This window comes from Mustela erminea, chromosome 6, assembly GCF_009829155.1.
Source record: "Mustela erminea isolate mMusErm1 chromosome 6, mMusErm1.Pri, whole genome shotgun sequence".
Lineage (NCBI taxonomy): Eukaryota > Metazoa > Chordata > Mammalia > Carnivora > Mustelidae > Mustela > Mustela erminea.
This window is the reverse complement of record NC_045619.1, coordinates 112,383,745-112,404,993: the sequence shown is the minus strand read 5'-3', so window position 1 is coordinate 112,404,993 and position 21,249 is coordinate 112,383,745. Positions and strand designations below refer to the sequence as shown.

At 38.3% G+C, this 21,249-nt stretch overlaps 1 protein-coding gene across 17 annotated transcripts in view; it reads right to left on the bottom strand.

Annotated features, from left to right (window-relative positions):
* PARD3 (par-3 family cell polarity regulator) overlaps window positions 1-21,249 on the bottom strand; it is a 645,516-nt gene that overhangs the window by 226,837 nt on the left and 397,430 nt on the right. For 11 of the 17 annotated variants that reach the window (XM_032350010.1, XM_032350021.1, XM_032350015.1 and 8 more), the window contains 3 exons: window positions 13,642-13,830; window positions 12,176-12,346; window positions 3,800-3,959 (listed from right to left, as the gene is read on the bottom strand). In XM_032350010.1, the coding sequence (XP_032205901.1) occupies window positions 3,800-3,959; window positions 12,176-12,346; window positions 13,642-13,830 (520 nt within the window). The remainder of the gene's footprint in view (window positions 1-3,799; window positions 3,960-12,175; window positions 12,347-13,641; window positions 13,831-21,249) is intronic. The other 6 variants (XM_032350012.1, XM_032350016.1, XM_032350023.1 and 3 more) reach the window with 1 other exon arrangement.

Sequence of the window (21,249 nt, the reverse complement as noted above, 5' to 3'; positions counted from 1 at the left end):
ATGTGTGTCCATCATAAACGTGAAACCTTCCAAGGGTGATCTGAGAAGCCTTTGATCTGTTGTTTGATGGATAAATATTCCTTCCTCAACTAGTTAACCAACAAACTACTAACTAAAATTTAAACCAATCAATATCTTACAGAGGAGTGAAACAATGGATACAAAATGATTGTTTACTAAACATTTATTAATTGGTACATTTACACAGAAGACAATACCATTCATGACACTAGAAACAGATGAAAACTTTTCCAGTGATTTGACTCACAATAAAAATAACCTTAATGTTCCATTTCTCAATGTTGAATTTCTAACAAGATAAAAATATGCTGAGCACAAATATTTATTAAACTCACCACAAATGTATGACTATAAAAACTACTGAGGTTAAACTCTAAAACGAATATACCAGATTTTGGTCTTACTTTAAACGGAAAATTTCTTCAGATTAAAATTTGGAAAAAAAAAAAAAATTAAGGTTCCATGACTCCAAGTGTCAACTTGAGATATATTTTAGTGAACATGTTGGTTAAATTAACCATGCCTGTTATTATTTAAAGATTATTATAGTTAAGGCAGTCCAGCAATTTAGGAGACTTTTTTTTAAGTCTTTTAACATGAAGTGATCCTAGGCTGGATCTCTAGAGATTTCTTTTTAATGAATATCCAGGATTAAAAGCCCTGATTAGTGGCAGGTAAGCCCACACAGAAGACATTAGCAGAAATCTTGCCTTGGTCACAACTCTGGCTGACCTGAACAAAAGCTAGGGAGACCAATCCAGGTTGAAGTAATGTGGGACTCATGAATCAGGAGAAAACACACCCTCACTGGTTCAGGAACACAGAAACCTTGTGACTTCAGACTTGTCACTGAATTTCTCTGGTCCCTAATTCCTCTGAACATGAGATAATTCAGCTGGAGTAGATGATTTCTAAGGCTGTTTTCAGAGATGAGCTGTTCTAATCTTCAGAACACAGTGGCCGCCAGAATGGAACAGCTTCTGGAGACCGTCTAATGCTTTTTGCTTAAAGATATGGATAAATTAATATTAATAAAGAACGGTCATCACTAGTCCTCATTGTGTGGTCTAACTATGCCCTAGAGAGGGCTACTTTTAGAAAAAGGAAATAACCAAAAACAACATAAAACAAAAAAATCACCATGGGATCTTGTGTCGGTGGTCCTTTATCTGTTAAGTGGGAGAATGCAGCGGATGACCCCTGACCCCTGCCAAGTTTTCCATCTCTTCCTTTTTTGATTTATTTTTTAGAAGCTTCTCTCTTGAGATATGTTTCCACAGAAATGAGTTAGAGAGCCTCAAAGCTCCTTTTGGTCTAGAGTCTCACATGATGATTTTTCTAGGTAAAAATTCACCCTGTTTGCATACAATCAGTCATTTCTTAATCAGCTGGAATTTCAATACAAAGCTCTATCTGAATCAAAGCAGATCATAAAGTAAATATCATCACCTCCACTAGTGTCTACATATGAGCTATTCTAAATGCAGAAGACAATCCGTAACCAAACAAGATCTACCTGAGAGATTTCCATGTACCTAGATTCTGTGCAAATCAGATACATACTAGTGCTACTGATTTAGGTTAACAGAAATTCAGTGCTCTACTATCTGATATTTAGTAACCTGTTCTGGTATTTTGTTGTAAGCTAACATCCCTTGCAGGACCTGGAAACGGACTTAGCAAACTAATTGTTTCTTAGGGCCACTGATAATGGAGTATGGACTGATGAAGACTGAGTTCTCAAATTTGTTAAAACTCAAGACAGATCAGGTTAAGCATATACATTTCTCAGGGCAAAACTATAGAGGATCCCTAGTTGGCAGTAGAATATGTAAAAAACGATGTAAAGAAAATATCCAAATTGTTCAACATTAACTTGGCCTACCAACAAAGGGTAAAGAGTCTTTCACCTCCCACCCAAAAGGCAGGCACAATACATCACAAAGATCACAAAGCACAGAGCTGGGAAGGAAGCTGCTGGCCCCGGAAGGCATCTGGAGCCTCAAAAGTCCATTACATCTCCACAGGAGGGAAGGAAGAACAACAGCAACGCCAACGGAAGTGGCCTGATGAAGCCACAGCTAACAAAATCAGGGCACCAGACTATGAAGAAAATGAAGGAATCCTCAACCCCTTATAGACAGCACTTCAAAAGGTCACTAGGTGAATTTTGGGGTTTTTGGTTTTTTTAGTTTTAGTTTCTCAGCCTTCCTCTGAAGCATCAGGGATTGGAGGCAGGACGCAGGTTACAGGAACTGGTGGACCAATGGTCTGATTCAGTATGGCAAGTCCTACGTTCCTATAATAAAGGGGAACAGCGTATCACTTTGTATGCACACAGATCCAGGGACACATGCACTCTCTCTCTCAAGGGGTCTGAATTTTCATTAATGAAAAAAGTATTTAACAAAGATAAATTTCACGCCAAAACCAAGAAAGTATGGGAAATGCAACGCCAGTGAAGAGAACGATCATTAAGAAGTGAAGATTAGTGTGCTGATCTCTGAGAACTGTGTACCTCCTAACAGGTGCACAATGGTTTCAGCATCCTTCCGCTACTTCCATTTATGCCAAGCAGGCAAAAAAAAAAAAAGAAAGAAAAAAAAGAAAAGAAAATTATCGACAAAATCAAACCAAGGGCTGGCAGGTCGAAGTCCTATGTGCAACAAAATAAGGAACTGAGAATTTAGCAACTTTTCCAAACTAGAAAGCTAGAAGGACCAAAGGAAGACCAGAAAATTCTACTAGTCATTTTTATGTGTTTTTCCTGTCATGCCCAGGAGAGAGTTCTTTGTAAGCAAAGATTGTGTCTCACTCATTTTGTATCTACAGCAAAGTTTGTACACAAACGTCTTGTCAACAGAAGGTTGTCCACAAATGTCCACTGATGAAGGAAATAAATTCCTGTCCCAATGAAGGTTCGCAATGGAGACTTGAATTGTATTAAATCTTCATTAAATGTTTCAAAATGGCATTAAATTTAGGGTTTTACTTTCGAGCCTTGCAAAACACACCAGCAATAAAAGTGTTTTATGTCAGGTGCTGTTTTAATCAAAACAGCTTCTTACGCTTTAAATTTGAAAACTCTCACAAGTTAATCCCAAGATGAGCAACTCAGTCAATCCAACCACTCCTGTGGCAAAGCAAGTCTTTATTAACTGGATCTGTTAGGAGAGAGCTGCGCGGCTGCGGAGCTCGTGCTAATAACCTCATTACCCACTGGGGGCCAAGCAGACAGTATGGTGCTGAATCCAAACAAAGGATGCAAAACACCAGCTTCCAGATTTTAAAATGAGGGCTTTGAAAAAGTAGAGATGCAACTTAAAAACGGTAACATCTTACTGAGTACAAGCCAAATCAATGTGAATATTTCGTCTACCTGCAAACGTGGGGAGATGCGTTCGTTCCTCTCCCTACACATAGCGCAGCTGTGACTTTGAAACCTCCTTGTCATAAACCACTGAATTTTGACTTTCCTAAAACATGGCTTCACTTCTACTCTCAAATAAGCTAAACACATCTTGATCACTGACTGAATTTCCATGTGACCCCTTCCTTTTCTCCCCCCCGCCCCCCACATGTTACAGGATCTAAAATTCACTTAACAAGATCAATGTATTGATTCAGTCTCTCCACTATTAACACTTCCTGGATGATTATAATGAACCTGCTCTTTCTCCTCTTAAAAACATGGACCTGCCTTACATTAATATTACATTAATAACCTTCCAGTGAACCAGGAAAGCATAAAAATAAGATGTGATAAACAGAGTTTTACCTGACTCACCCATTATCCTGCTGAGGGCAGCATTTCTCGTGGGGGACTCATCAAGCCCCTCGATCCCACTGTAGAGGGAATGGGAAATTCTTCGTTCTCGGTCATCCAATACCATTTCAATGGGCAGCTCGGGTCCACAGGGGCTCCCAGGTGACTTCAGCTATGGAGAAAAGGGGGCAAGGGAAAGTCAGTCCTGGAGGCCCACGAGCAGCATGGGGGAATTATAACAACTTGCCCAAGGCCTGCATCCAACTGGGTACCAAATGAACTAGAACTTTTCACCCTGTACCAAAATAATTTGTGATGACAGCTCTGCCTAATGACCAACTTTCTCTGCCACTTTACACTGGGCCTCCCATGAAGTTCTGTCAGATTGCAGCCATTGGAGGAAAAATATGTATATTAAAAGCTTTTTTTTTTTTTAACTTATTTTGCTGCTTATTTTTTCAATTTGACTGTTAGTATCTGCTGAAGTCAATTTAAGTTATGGTTTAATTCGGAATTCTTTATGAACTGTTGCTCTGCATAAAGCGTGCTTTATCAGAATAGAAGCCGGAACTGAGCTATACTTTTTTATCTATAATAAGCAGATATACCTCACAAGCACTGGTAGAATTACTACCTACTCTATAAGACCTAAAGACCATTTGTAAGCTCAGGTGTCTTGAACAATTCACTGAGTCTATATTTCTTCTGCTAGAAATTAGAAAAAAAATCATCCTATTCTCTTACTGCAATCTTAAGATAGTGAGTACCTGAGAAAACCACTTTAATAGTACACAAACAATATGGAAGTAAAGACCAAATATTCTAATGAAGCAAATATGTGTTGGTCACAAACATATATGATCTAAAAAAATAAGCAAAGAAAATGGGTCAATTTCCATCACCATGATTAAAACAGTATGTGGCATTCTTTAAAACAGCTGTGCCTCATAGGTCAGATTCTTCACAAAAATAATAGGAATAAGGAACCTATGTTCATAAGGCCTTGAAACAAATCAGCTTCGAGGAGGAACAAAGCACACTTAACAGCAATCCTCCAAATGTGGGCTCTGAGGTTAACCCCATAGACTAATATCTTATGACGCTCCGGTGCTGGCTTTCAGCCAGAGACAAAGAGGGCTTGGCAAGGAGGGCTGGGCTGGTGGTGGGGGGAGTCTGGGGGGAGGCAGCACAGCACCGCCAAGTGGGAGAGAGGACCGCACATCCCAAACAGAGGAAACCACAATGGCTCCGGCTCCTTCACTGGAACAAATTATTATTTCTGTTAGAAGCTATCATCTGTTTAATATAAATGAGATATTTAATGAAGTTCCGAATTGTAGACTTATCTCTCCCAGTTTGATAAGCACTGGGGAGATTTAATGCATTGAAGGGTCAACACAATTACAATTGGAGGCACGTCAAACTGCAGGAGAATAATAAACTCACAGCGCTAGTGAATTAGACTCAATAAGGTTTAAATTGTGAAATGAGGATTTGTTTTATTAGGTTTTTTTTTTAATTGCTGATTACAACTGACAGCTTCACAGAAAAGTAAATTAAATATTCAAGGTCTCTGATGTAAAAAATAAAAGGACATTTTCTGAAAAAATACTATGCCTCAATTCCTAAGTACTTTGGGGAGGTAAAAACAAAAACAAAAGCAATACCCTATGTCTTTAAGAACAAGTATGTCTGAAAAAATTTTAAATGAGCACATACACTGAAGAAACTTGCAATCCAGATCTCTAAACGAGACCTACTTACTGACAATTTATTTTATAAGACAAACAATGCATCCTCACATTTGCTTAACAGATTACATTTAATTGAACTAGAGAACTGCAATTTTCTAGATGATAAAATCCTTATAAAGCTATTCATGAGAAATCCTTAAATCGTCTAAAAGGCTATTTTAGAATTTTAGAAAATCGAATAAAAATTCCATAAAAAAAAAAAAAAAAAAAAAAAAAGCAGATGCAGGCTTTCTAGAGAAAAAAACAGTAAGGTGCCTGTTCAGAAAGAACCTCACACTTGAACGTTTTCATGGGAAAGAGTCTACACCTCCCTTACCTCCCTAACCATGTCTAATTTACATCTCAAAAGACAGATTTAAATGAAGACATCAGAAGCCTACTACATAAATATTTAACAGAAGATACAATGCCTTTTAATTTCTTAAAAAAAAAAAAAAACCTGATTGGGGTGCACAGTTTTGTTTTAAATCTATTGATGATTTTTTGTTGTTGTTGCAAGAAAAGGAGTTTAAGAACAAGAAACGTGCCACGGGGCACTATGGTGGTACAGGCAAGAGACAGAGTGAGGGGGTCCTGGAAAGAGGCCCAGGGTAGTCTGCAACCTAGCTCGTCCCAGGCCCTGTAAGTCTCCTTACATAAAAACCTGCTCCAAGTCAAACTTAATTAGAAGAAGATACTAAAATAAAAGAATCACAATTTTTACTTTGTGGCTTGTTGCCTGAGGTGCAAAAAATGTTCTTCAGTCTAACTTAATTTAGTTAGTTTACTAACTAGTTAGTTAATTTACTCCTCCTCCAGGGAGGAGTAATTATGCTCAGGCCCCCCTCAGCTCCACCTCTGGAAAAACAGGAAAGCTTTTCCACCTGTTAGAAAAAAATTAGCTCTCAGTTGTACTGGGTACCAGTCTTTTCTAAAGTAATACAGAAATGTATATCAAAGGTCCCAAAACATCTGATACTCCTTGACCTGGCCACTTCTTTCACTTTGTGGTGGTCACTGCCCTCACAAAATAATAAGCTATGTGAATAAGATTCACGTGAATCAGTTCTTTATCATAACATTATCTACAAAGGTATAAAACTGGGAATTACCCCAATACTGGAAAACAATGTTAAATGTAGTCCATACTTAGAAAAGATATTCAAACGATCCTATGTTGCTTTTATAATCAGAAAGTAACAAATGATATATAATAACAAAGAAACTGGATTCCGTCCAATCAATATGCTTTCCATTATATACTTGATTACTTTTCTTAGGAAGAGTTAAAATCTTGGCTTCTTTTAAAAAAACTAATATATTTTCTGCAGCATTTAGCAAATTCTCATGTTGTTGTAAGTAAGCATGAGTGGGTCAAATGATGTCTTTAATATAGAGAAATTGTATCCCACCATCTCAACATTAACATCAAAAACCTGGCACAGATGTGGCCCTGATCTCCACAGCAAATTACAGACTGGCTTCTGGTTAGTAACTGTCACAATCTTATTATTCGACATTTCAATATTTATGGGCTTATTCTATTTTATCCCCAATACCTGGCACAGGGCAGGTACTAGGTGACTAAATGTATGAATAAATTAATTTCCAACTGAATGACTCAGATTTTCCTCAAAATGGTTTGGAGATCTTATACACACTAGGCCACTGGAAGCAGGCCTCAAGCTGAGAGCACAGCACAGTACATAGCCTAGATTACAATGATATCTAGTGGAAAGCACTAACATCCAAAGGACGGGTAGAAACGAAACAATGAATAAAAAGACAGGCTTGAGTTTTGAAGAGTGGTCCTAGTGTTAGGGTCAGTTTCAGGTTCTGCTGTCAGGCAGGACAACACTTCATCTCCTTCGATCCTCGCCCCCTCACCACCCCCCGTGGGCTACACCAAGGATCAGAGAGGTACTGGAACCTCCCCAAGTCACTCTACCTATGGCAGACCCAAAATGTAACAGACTGTCTGATGCTAAAACCCATGCTTTTATTGTATGCTCCTTCCTAACACAACCAGAATATAAACTGCCTGAACAACACAATCACAGCCAATTAGGCGCACTCGCATGTGTAAGAGGAATGGGCACCTTGCTTCTAAATTACTTTGCCACTACCCTGGCCTTGCAGCCATTAAGCAAATCATTTGACCTCTCCGCATTTATTTCTTAATACATAAAGTGAAGAGAATCATAAATGATACCTTGGGCCCCTTCCTATTCTCATATAGCTTTCTAATTCTAAGAGGATTAAACTTCAGAGACTCATTTAGTCCCTGATGACTAAATCCTTCAGTATGGGGTCTATGACAAGGCTCACCCGGCCACATTCTCTACTGGTACTAAAACGAGGCTTTACGTGTCTAACACAGATAAAATGAGATAACTGCCAGCTGTGTTAAAGTGCTGTAATTTCTACAAACGTTAATTTCCTTGGAACATCTACAATCAGCATAATTGTCATACACAGGTTATTTTCAATCCTCAAGGAACAATGTCAAGTATTTACTCCCGTTTCCCTCTACTCTCCTTCAAAGTCCTCAACAAAAGTTTTCTTTGTGATGGTAACCAACATTCCTGCCTCTTGCTTTATGTGTTATATCCAATGGAAAAGACTTATGAAGTTTTTCTCCAAAAAAGTTAATCTATCGGTCAGAAGCACAAAACAAGGGGAAGCCATTTCTCTCTCTCTCTCTCTTTTTTTCCCCCCTAAAGAAACAATTATGGTTAATGAGATGTTTTTAAATGTACTTAACAATAAAGGTAAGGAAAGCAAAGGAAATCCAGAATCACTGCCAAAATATTAGTTTGGTTACCATGCCTGATGGTTTGGTTTTGTTTTGTTTTTAGAACTTCAGTTTCTTTAATATAACTATGTTATCTTTTCTTCTAAAAACATCAGCCTCCCTAGGATTATTTCCCTAGTCATTCCGTTCATGTTTAGGTGACAGCTCTGGGTTGGACATCAAGTGATGGAGAGGTAGGAACACGGCAGATGGACAAGGTCCCAGCCATCTCAGAATTCACAGTTCCCACGAAAGAAAACTAAAAAGAAAAACCAGGACAAGATGACTGCTGCTAGATGAAGGTAAGTAGTGGGACTATGGAATACTCTGGTGAGAGAAACAAACTAGAAGCTGAAAGCTATCTTTGTGAGGGCAAGGAGCAGAATGGGCTCATGGGGCAAATCCGGAGGTGACAGAGAAATTGCAAGCAGTGCAGAGGAGCTCACGCTGGCCGCACGGGACAGGCTGGAGGGGCACAGACGCCAGCTTCTGCATGGCCCAGGGGCCCACGGGATGGAGACTGACGCCCGTCCCGGAGAGGATGGAAACCTCCTGAAGGGATTTCAGCCAGGAATGACATGAACAAAGTGTTCTGAGCAAAAACCTGCCTTCCTGCAGGGTGAGGACAGACTACAGCAGCCAGCCCTGTGGGACAAGGTGGTGCCACAGCAAGGGGATGGCGAAAAGTGGCTCAAGGAGAGAGAGGTTCTGGAGGCAGAGGCTACCAAACTAGGGAAGGCATCGGAGATGTCAAGAGAGAACTCACATCTCCAGCTTCTAAACCGCAGAGTGGCAGTGGAGGTTTGCGGGGAGGAGGCAAGACCAGGGCGGATGAAGAACTCAGGGAGAACTGGTTTTGAAGGAAAAGCATAAACGAAGTCTTAGGCACCTTGTGACAAACCAGGGAGTATCTGGAACCAGAACAGAATTCTAGGCTGGAGACGGGTTTGTGGGACTGGTCCTAACATCGGGGGTACCTGAAGACCTCCCAAGGAGCATGCACAGGGGAGAGGCCCCAGTCCAGGGAGAGCTCTGAGGCACACTCACAGTAACAGAGCAGACAGAAATAAAGGAACCTCAAAGGAGAGAGGAGCCAGAGTGAAGCAGGAGAAAAATGAGGAGAGCAGGTAAGAAGAGATGCAAGATGGCTGCTTCCAAGACTCCTGAAAGGCCAAGCGAAAGACACTGAGAAACACCTTCCAGAGAATGTCTCAAATGTGCTGTAGAGTGAAATGCTGGGTAAGGTGACGATACCTACTATGGAGAGTTGACCAATAATTTTTGGGAAAAAAAATTAAGATCATATACAGCACTTCCTACATAAAAGAAAAGGGCACAAAGAGATGTGACAAAGTACAAACCATTTTCCTTCTGCAAATTCTCATCTCCTCTGGTTTGAAATTACATATGCAAACCCCTGATTTAAAGATGAGTTAGTAAAATACAGTTTTGTGATATTGTCAAAGGCCGGACTCTGGCTGACTAATAGACCCAGAAGGAGGGAACCCAAGCACATTATTTTGGCTTGAGGTTCATTCATGACAAGACACCGTATGCTTGTATCAATATTTACTGTAACATAATTTACACATACTCTCTCGTAATTCAGGGAGCCGCTTTTCCAAAGGTAATTTATAAGTACAACAGCAGCAAAATCAGGTCTTATGCCTTATGGGAAGCTGAACTGAGCTCTTCTGTCTTCATATAATTCTTTAGTTAAACCCTGTCAGTACAAAAGGCTTCTCGGTAGTATTACAAAGAAAGCACAGCACTCGTGATGTGATTTTTTTTTATATAATTGTTTTATAAGCTTATATTCTCCTAAGAAACAGTAATAACCAGCAATGTATGAAAATGATACCATAAGGAATATTGAATATTAAAGTCTATTACTGTCTATTGCAGCTGTTCCCTTACTTAAATCATTTCATTCACATAAATTCATATGAAGAAGTAAATGAGACACCGAGATATTTCAGTGGGATTCCAATTTCATGTGTTTTACAGGACAACAGGGAATAAAATCAGTGCTTTTATCAAAACATTTTCAGGCTGGTACAGGTTTGCTTTGCTACTGTTCAGGGAGTAATAGGGACTCATCCGAATCACAGGAGAACATGTCTAGATTCAGGATGCTGGTCTTTAGTGTACACTTCTTAATGTTTTAAGTGCCCCCAGAACATCCCATGCTTTTCTGTGAAAGAAAAGTTTGAGAAGGCGTTTAGTAATTTTATTTTTAAAGAGACTGAGAATATGACATATTCTCCAGTAGAATACAAGTTTTGCAAGAGAAGGAGCCCCATCTGTTTTTATTCACTGCCATATCCCAAGGATCCAACACATTTTTTGAATATAGTAGATGCTCAATAAACATGTGCCAAACAAATACCATCCTACGAATGTGACATTATTCAGTTTTAGAGAAAGACCTACTAAAGAACATGTACTTGTGAACTTTGGAGAATTTTTCAACTAGCACTTTACAGGACTTATATTAGAAAGGTCAGTTAATAATTTCTGGCAATGAATAAAAACTCCACTGTTCAAGAAAACCATTCCAGTAGCCTACTCTGAGGAAATCGCATTTATATTTATCTTATGAAAATGAGTTCTTTTATGTCCCAGTGTTCTCCATTCTGAGATTTTTAGTTAAGGTTACACTGTTCTTGTATTGCTATGGAAATTAATGCATTAATTATTGTTAACAAGTTCTCCATTTGAAAAACAGTAAAGAGTAAGTCAATAATCAATAACCTCTCCCAAATTGGTCACGTGTAGATTGACCACCCAACTTTCACTGCAAAACATGAATGCCCTACAGGATGGCATGAGTGATGAACACAATCTGAACAGCTCGCTTTATATATATATAACATAGATTTTTTAAATTAAGAAAAACACTTAAACGATTTAGATATAATTTTCAGTTTGTATGATTTCCTAGTCATTTCCTTGTAGCTGATTTGAAAATGTGGGGAGTTGAGCATTGATTAAAAACAAAAACAAACTCTACATTTTTAACAAGCTTTGCTCTCTAAATTCTCAGCTCCCACCTATTTCGTATAGACGGCACATAATTTATAACAGATCTATGAACCTGCTTTTTTTTTTTTCAAGTTCTAACATTATCAAATCAATATAGAATTCCTTTTAAATTTTCAAATACCCCACTGTGCCAGAAAGTATGTTTCCACTTACTGTTTTTTAAAACTTGGGAAAAGAGATGATCACAACCTTCAGGAGAGGCTACTCTTCCAACTCTCTGCTAATGATGCACTGCTGCAAATATTTAGAACCCGCCACAGCCTCATGCAATAGTTATCTCTCACAAAGCACGCCATCAAGAGGAAAATACCCCACCCCACAGTGAAGGAGAAAGGGGACATAGGGCACAAGAGGGGAGACTTGAACTTTTGACAATGTTACAAGAGAAACAGACTCTTCCCTGTCAGGGACTTTGAAAAGGCATCCCATTTTAAAGAAACAAATGAACAAGCCATTGTTTCACTGTTCTCTGTCCCAGGTACAACACTACTGAACAGAAGAGAAACTGTTGGTTCCCAGAAGGAAAGTGTGTTCCTGTTTGCAAGAAGAGAACCCAGCTAAAGGTGCTTCTAAGATTTCCAGTGTTATCTGCTGAGTTGGCCATAAAAATACTCATGCGCACTTAGGAATTCTTTGATCATAGAACTAAAAGAACAAATCGCAGTCCACAGTCAGACAATAAGAAGAGCAAAGATAATTTTATAATATTTGGAAAGAAAGTGCCAGGACCTGCCATTCTTTGTCCATTAGGACAAAAACTTAAGTCTTATTACAATTTCAAATGGAATTGTCTTGTTTTTATTTCCTACACTTTACCTCATTGCACTTGCTTATTCGCCTCGCCACAATGAGCTGGATCATTCCTCGCTTGTTCCCTTCAGTGGACATAGACCTTCTGAGGGTTTCCATGGCGTCTTGGTTTGTCTTGCCCAACAGGGATTCCCCATTCACTGCTATCAGTTGATCATTCACCCGAAGCCTTCCATCCTGGGAAGAAAACAGGTAAAAATAAGTGCTATTAAATAGTCTGTTATGAAAGAAGCTTCTTTCTCTTTAGTTTAAAAAAAATAAAATAAAATAAAAACAAGGGGAAAGAAAGAAGGCTTTAATCCTAAGGGATTATGCCCAATTGAACAGGAGCACAATAATGTCTGAACAGCCATGGCAGCCTGTGTCTATTTCAATCATTTATACATTTGTAAATCAAGTCATTATCATAATCTGTTTACCAAAATAGCATACTAATTTAAAGGACACAAAGTGATTACTTTCTTGCTTCCAGAGACACCCATAGAGGTTATTTACAACCCAAGACAAGAACAAGCTCAAGGCTGTGACACAATTACAGAGAAGTGCCCCCTTGACAAACAGGCAGGAAACTTGCTCTCCACTGGCCAACAGGCTAAGTGACCCACAGGCAGGGGAGAGCGGAAAGACGCGCCTTCCCGTAGAGCAGCTCTGTGCCCAGAACCTGAACTAAGTCTGCATGGATTATCTTCTTTCAACTGCAAGGACTAAGGTTTATAAAAATACGAGACCAAAAAAATGGGGACTTGAAGCTATGGATTCCAACTCGAAATGGGAAATCACGGAGATTTCCATTCGCTTGCTCACGGATGGGGTATTATGAGGAAAAACAAAAGGTGTTACAGGGTAAGCACGCCACCCTGGCACAAGGTCTCTTTGGAGCTGAAGGCAACCAAGATCCGGCAGATGCAGGAGGAGCTCTTTGCTCCCCGCCCAGCTGGCTGAAGAGAGAGTTCTTCTTACAAAGATGGCCCCTCACCTGTCCCTAACCAGGAAGAGAACCACCCTCACCACCAGAGACAGGGATGGCACTGAGGTAAGTCAGCGACGGAACAGACCAGACCCAAGAAACCTGATTGACCGCCAGCTTCTGCCGTCTCTTTACCATCCCACACCTGACCTCGCCGAGAAGCCCAAACCTCCTTTTTGCTTTTTTCTCTAGTTACTGCTCCACAACTTACTGCCCTTTGCTAAAATGGTATCTAAGCTTCTGAGTTTTCTTTAGCTTTTCTTTCTTTTCTGTAGAGCCCCTGTACCTGGAAAATTTTAAATACTAATGTCAATAAAATTTGTAAACATGTTCTGTTCATCTGGTCTTTTGCCAGTTTAATTCACAGGTGTGTACCAGTACACACACACACACACACACACACACACACACAAACACGATGTATATGTTCCCAAGACAGGAATAGGGTAGTAATGAACTATTTTTGTTAATGGGCATAAGCTGATTAAAGTTAACATTTGCTTACTTTAGACGCTGCTCCTCCATTAATAATGGACTTGACGAAGATTCCCAAATCCGCATGGTTCTCTTTTGATCGGTTACCTTTGACACTGACACCAAGACCGGCTGATCCTGAATCGTTAAGTGGAACTTCAAATGTCAGAAATTCCCTGGTGCCGTCAGGTGTGAGAACAATATCCTCATCTTCTGCTTTCTAATAGGAAACAAAATTGCACGGCATGTTATATTCCAATGTTCCTTTCTCACAGCTATTTTTAAAGACTGCTAATGAGCAATGTTTAATCCTAACAGGCACAGTATTTCCACAAAGTTCCGTGACAAGATCCACGATAATAGTGCATCTGCACCCCCTCCAGATGACTCCTGGAACCAGCTGTTAATATTTTTATGTGGCACTTGTTTCAATATTGAAACAAACTCAAACCAGATTCTGAGAAATGTAGGGAAAAGTACAGCTGAAGACTGAAGACACGTGGACTCCTAGAGTTTAGTGTGGTTTTTTTTTTTTGGGGGGGGGTCTGTTTATATATCCTAAACCACAGGAGAAAAACAGTCACAGCAGGAATCAAAATAAATAAATAGAACGCCTTTGTCCTTTTAGTCATTAGGAATTTTTAATGTCATTAAGAGTTTAATGCTCAGTAACGGTCTGTCATTTTCTTCACAATTAATAAGTTCTGAGGATACAAAGCCAGTAGAAACAGGTTTCCATTTTCAGAGAGGCACTAGAGAGCTTTACCCTTCATCATCGTGAGGCAGAAAGCACAGTAGAGGACACCTTTCCTCAACTCCGTCGCATGCCTCAGGCAGCTGGGGGATATGCCCCAAGCTTCATGAATTCATGGTGAGCACACGGTTTGATTTCGTAACTGTAGTCGTCACCGCATGAGAAGACTGCTTCAGATTGCAACACATATAAGACACCCCGCTCCTGCCCAGCCCCCTTCACACAGTGAGGAAGAATGGGATGCTGGAAGGGGAGCCTGATGAACCCCAGTCAGAGGACATGTTCTGCCACTCGGACACTGGGCACTGGGGAGACGCAGCCGGCCCCCAGACTTCTCTTCAGCAGCCCCACCTACGACCAGGACTCTACCCTGGTCATCTCCAAACAGGCAAGCACAGACTTCTTTTTCGAAGTTAGGACTTCCAACCACGTAACAGCTAGGTGGCACAAACTTCAAATCACAGCCAGCCCCTCATCTAGCCCTACTACACGTTCCTCCTCTGCTTTCTCCAGTTTTGGAATATTTCTCCAGCATCTACCTAATCACTCAAGCTGGACTTACCAAATTGTAACTGAAAAATGGCTAAACATCTAATGGCATATAATTAGACGAGACTATAATGCATCCTTTAAAGTGTGCTTTTAAAGAATGTTCAATCACACATATGGAAAGGAGACCATCACGCAGCAATGTGGGGAGACTTCAGTTTTCCTCTCTGTGTCCCAACAAATGTTTAAATTTTTCTAGTAACTACCAAAATTAACATAATAATGACGTGGGTTTTTTGTTTTTTACAAATTTGGGGATTTAACAGCGCAATGAGATGAAATAATTTTTGGAAGTATAATATTTATCAATAAAAGATTATTTTGTACTGCAAAAGATAAGTTTTTTTTTGAAAAATCTCCAAATCCCTAATTATGTGATTCATGAAGTGATGTTTCTGATTTACTAATATCCACTTTAACGTTTTATGGTAGGATATTCCTTGTGCCATCTTTGCAAAAGACAACCTCATAGGTATTAGGACAAGGTATGTTTCAAAAAATAAAATAAAATCATTAATATGTTAAAAACAAGAAAACTATATAATAAAGAATACAAAATAAGAACAACTTGAAAAGATACACGGCAATTCCTATGTTACTATACAAAGCAAATATACTTCAGTGTCAAAGTCAAAAAAAAGCCTAAGCCTACCCATTATAAAGATGTTTATATTGAAAATATTCCCAGAGAATAATTATACCTCAAATAAAAGCATACCTCAAATAAAAGCAATGTATGAGAGAAATATCAAATACTCATATCAAAATACTGGTATAGCTCATATTTACTATGCTAATACTAATGTATATATTATATTCTATAAACTTTTATTCATATGGTTCAAAACAACTAAAAAATACTAAGTAATGACTGTGTGAATTAATACAGTATCTCAATATAAAGTGTTATAAAAAACATAATGTTATGAGTAAATTTTTATGTCTGAAATACAAAACAGTATCAAAACATACCATAATGTCCTTCAGAATTATTTCAAATTCAGAAGTCATTAAAGGTAAAACATACTTTGTTAATCAGAATCAGTATTTATATTCCTGGAAAAGTTGCTTTTAAAAAGGTATAAAAAGCAAAGATAGTTCTTAGCTGGGCACATTTAGGTCTGATCATTGAGCACATTTGTTTGCCGCAAGCCTGTAAGGTTCTTAATTGTCACTTACTGATTTAGATCTTCAGTTTGGCTTTTTAATGTTTACTGATTTTCACATTTCCATAATGTTTTACTAAGGCTTAAAATTCTCATTTATTTTTCTACTTGAAAAATCAAGATAAGGAGCTGACTGAATATATGAAGAAAAATTTTAATCAAGTTGGAATCATTTCCTGACATGCCCTACTCTGAACCTGTCTTAAAGGAGACTATTTTCTCCACAGGAAAGTTTCATTTATTATGAAAACTGCAGGATGGGAATGATATTCTTTTTCAGCTTTCTTATCAAGTCTTAAGTCATTATTATCATTAAAAACATTTAAGTGAGAGACTGTACTTTCCTTTGATATTTCATTATTAATCCATTTGGCTCTTGACATAAGACTGAAATTAATGCCAGCTTTTAGAACTTAATTTTCTGGCAGCAAAATCTTTTTTTAAAAATTTGCTCTTCAAAAACCATTTTAAATGCCACATTATAGAGAACTTTTTACAGTGTCTTCTAGTATGGAGATCTCTTCACTCTGATATAAAGGAGAAGCTAATTTTCTATCACCTTGAGGGTTTCCATCCAGATTGTGTAATTTACAACTATCTGAATCAAAAAAAATTTTTTTTAAGATATTTTGTATTTATTTGCAAGAGAAAGAAACAGCGAGAGCAGGAACACAAGCAGTGGGAGTAAGAGAGGGAATACAGGTTTCCTACTAGGTTGGCAGCCCGATGTGGGGCTCAATCCCAGAACCCTGGGATCATGACCTGAGCCGAAGGCAGACACTTAATGACTGAGCCACCCAGGTGCCCCATGAGTCAATTTCTTTCTACAAAAACACAACAAATGTCCTTCCTTTGTCTCTCATGCCATTTGTAAATGACCGTGTCATTCAAGCTCACATGACACATGTAGGGACAAGCCAAGTGATTTTTTGCATTGATGCAACCTGGCATTTTTTACAGTGCCTACTACTCCCCTGTAGAGTATACTCTATATGCATACTAGAAGCAGGAAACCTGCAGAATGGGCAGTATGAAAGCTATCTGCTTTCCCACTATCCTCAGAACAGCGGGAAAGATGCACACTTCTATCTGCAGACAGAACAGTAACCACAAGTGTGCAACACCAGCAGGACACCTGTCCTTTTTCCTCAAGACAGGAGTCCCAACAGCTGCGGGAAACAGCAGGCCCATAGGTCCCTCTGAGCCTGCTTGATCTGGAAAATGGGTCGATCCAAATGAGAGAGGGAAAAAAAGTTATCTTAAGTAGAGGAAAAAAAAATTGAGCAGAATCATCTCTGAGCCTCAATATACTACAATTTTAATATGAGTGCACAAAATACTGGAAAGACATGGTATGGTTATGTATCCAGGTCATAGGAGGCCCTAAAATCACAGATGTGAGTCCAATAGCTGATTTCAGGGTCTGCAAAGAAATAAATGACTCGACATATTTCATTTGTGAAATTGAGGAAGTAAATGTAAATATATAAAATTTGCCTTCAATGCCTGCTACTATATTGGTCTTTTGTCCCAGTTCCTGACACACGGCAAAAAAAACCCTGTATTTCCGAGTAAGAGTGTTTCTGACACAGAGCTCCTAAATCCCTTGGGATTTTCTGGATGTTAGGGGCATCTTTTGTTCTAATGAGGTGACATTTGGTGGATTCCTTGGTGGCTCCCAGGTGGGATCTGGCCACCAGAAAGAGCAAGCCATGATTAGAAGTTAAGAACTTCAGCTCAAGCCCATTCTCCAAGGACGGGAGAGGGGCTGAAAACTGACTTAATAACTGATCACGCCTATATACAGACGCCTCTATAACAACTGTGAAAATATGAGATTCAGAGAGTTTCCAGGTTGATAAAGTATCAATTTACCAGAATGGGGGCACACCCCCACTCCAAAGGGACAATAACTCCTGAGCTTGGGAACTTGCAGATTTTTGCCCTGAATATCTCTTCATCTGGTTTTTCTGTTTGTGCCCTTTAAAATATCCCCTGTAGGGGCATCTGGGTGGCTCAGTTAGTCAACTGTCTGCCTTCAGCTCAAGTCATAACCCAGGGTCCTGGGATCAAGCCCCGCTTCAGACTCCCTGCTCAGTGGGGAGTGTGTTTCTCCCTCTCCCTCTGCTCATGTATTCTCTTTCTCTCTCTCTCTCTCAGTTGCTCATTCTCTCTCCAATAAATATTTTTTAAAATAAAATACCTTTGTAAGAAACTGGCAAGATCCTGGGTTCTGTGAGTTGCTCCAGCAGATTATCAAACTGAAGGAGATAGTCCTTCAAAGGTTCAAAAAAATCTTTGATTCGTGGCCAAGTTAGATAGAAGTTGTGAGTGGCCTGAGGACCCACTACTTCCTTATGGCCTCTGAGTGGGGGGCAGTCTTGTGGGACCAAGCCCATAACCTGAGGGGTCTACACTAACTCCAGACAGTATAAAAAAAAAGGAAATGGTCTAGAAAATTCACACATTTGGTGTCAGAACTGTTGTGAGTATGAGCAGAGAAATAATGGCAAAGTTTTTGCTGCTCCCTGCTCCACTCCAATTTACTGACTCACTCTCTCGCTCCCTTTTCCATTGAGTTAATTTCATTATTGCACAAACGTGATGACTTAGTAACAAAAAGACGAACACTCACAACAAATATGAAAGAGAGATGGATGAGCAATTCATTAAAGAAAGATAAATGAACCCAAAAAATAGGTAAAATAAGCTACTTGCAACGAAAGCATGCAATCAACAAAAGTTATCAAACTACTGAAGAAAACTGCTTTAAGTAATGCTATCCAAGAATGCAGAAAGGATGGTGAAATGGGTACTTCCCTGCACTGCTGGTAAAATATAGAAAGATACAACACTTATCGAAGTCAATTTGACAACACTTAATAAGAGCCCTCACATTTTTAACCCCAAAAATAGTAGTACTTTAGTAATATGTCCTAAAACACCATGATCAAGAATGAATGTAGGATGTTCACTGCTTTATATGACAGCTAAAAAATAAGAAAAACCTACGTGAATGATATTAGGTAGATAATGTCATACTATTCAGCTATTAAAATGTCTTAAAACAGTATCCCATTTGGTGGGACAGAAGAACATTTATGACTAAGAAATTGGGTTTTATTCTGTAAGCTCTCTTAACTTCTAATACGTCACCCATCATAAGCCCTGATATCCTATTTTAATAAATTGTTTAATGTCTGCCTTTTCGTATCAGTAAAAGTTTTAGGAGGAAGGGACATATCAACCTGTCCTTCTGCTTTGGACATGACATTTATTAGCTACAGGATATGTGCCTGGTACACCATATATATATATATACGCACACACACACACACACGATATATAAAATTTATATATATAATTTATAATTATATTATATTATATATAATTATAATTTATATATATTTCTATTTTTATATATAGGCTGCATAGGTAAAGGAGAAAATCATAAAAAATACACATCAAAATGGTGGCACTGAAGTCACATATTCGCAGATGATTTTTTCTTCTATACTTGACTGGTTTTTGTAAAATCCATTATACACTACTGCTTTGTAACATAAAAATCCTATTGCATGCCACTTCTTTAATTCTTTTTCCTCTTCAAAAACCCAGTGAAGGAAAGAAGGGCTAGGACCATGGTTATAAATGCTGGGCAGGGGCTGGTACTCAGAAGGGACACCAGAGTTCTTACAAAACCATTACACCATGGTGACAGAACATCATGTTCTCAAGCTGACAAAAGGTTTACAGAAGTTGAAGGGAGATTACATTCATTCAACACAAAGAGATTAAATAATATGCAGTTATCACAAATAGGAACAACCATTCATGTTTTTAGTTATCAGGAGGATTTTTTAAATAGATAAGTTATCTTGGTTTTACTTTATTTTTTTCACAGAAGAATGATCCTCTAGTCAAAGTTTCTTTAAGTTATATATTTTAATTTATCCCATGTGTGAGATGAATGTTTATATACATTATCTATGCTGATATGTTAAGGTTAATTATTCTTATTAGCAAAGTCAAAATATCACATCTGGCTTTACTGAGCTCTATGCTAAATCAAGTGGTAGATGTAAAATAAATAAAATTTAAAGAATTTATTGGCTTGATAATATAAAAACAGATAATGTTTTATACAGTTAATAATCAGTAATATTGTTAGAAAAATCCTTATCAAATTAAAAAAATACCACACAAACCAAAACTGAGGTGCATTCTCATAGTAACCTGCTCTTCAAAAATGAAAAATAAAGATAAACTGAGGAAATGTTCCAGATTACATTAGACTGAAGAAACATGACAGCTAAATCCCTCACATGGTCCTGAATTGGAAACCAAACCAGGATTTGATTCTTACGTATCCATCCATTCATTCATTTTCAAGTCAATGTTAATTTCATTATCTTTGGCAACTATACTGTGGTTGCATAAGGAAAGGCCCTTGTTTTTAAGATGGATACACTGAAATATTTACAGATAAAGGGAGTTACATCAGCAATTTATTCTCAATTCAGAAAAAAATTCATATAGTGGGAAGGAAAGAAGGAAAAAGTAGAGGGGGAGTGGAGGATGAAAGATAATTAGGTATCAAATGCGGTAAAATATTAACAATCAGGGAGTGTGGTGAAGGGCATCCTGGAGTCCTCTGTACTGTTTTTGAAACTTTTTTAAAGGTCTTACATTTCAGGAAAAAAAAATGGTACAAAGTAACTAATCCAGAATAGTTCTGCTATATCTAAAACAGTTTCCATTTTAAAACAGGTATTTCTACCAACATAAAAAATAACCTAAGAGTTCAGTAGCCAAAAAAAAAAAAATCAATTTTTTAACATATCAATTTTATTACTATCTACAAAAGGAGGACAATAAACAATAACCAAGATATGTTTCTCAAGGAAAAGCACACCAAACACTAAGAAAGCCTCATCTTACTACGGTAATAATAAAAAATTTCAAATGAATTCCTTAAAGCTGACAAAGAGATTGACTATACAAAATCACTACTATTTTTATAATATCATGAAAATATTATTCTATCCTAATTTGGAGAAAGATCATATTAACATTAAGTTTGAATCAGGGCACCTTGGCTAGCTCAGTCAGAAAAACTCCTGGTCTCAGGGTTTTAAGTTCAAGCCTCATGTTGGGTTTAGAGATAATA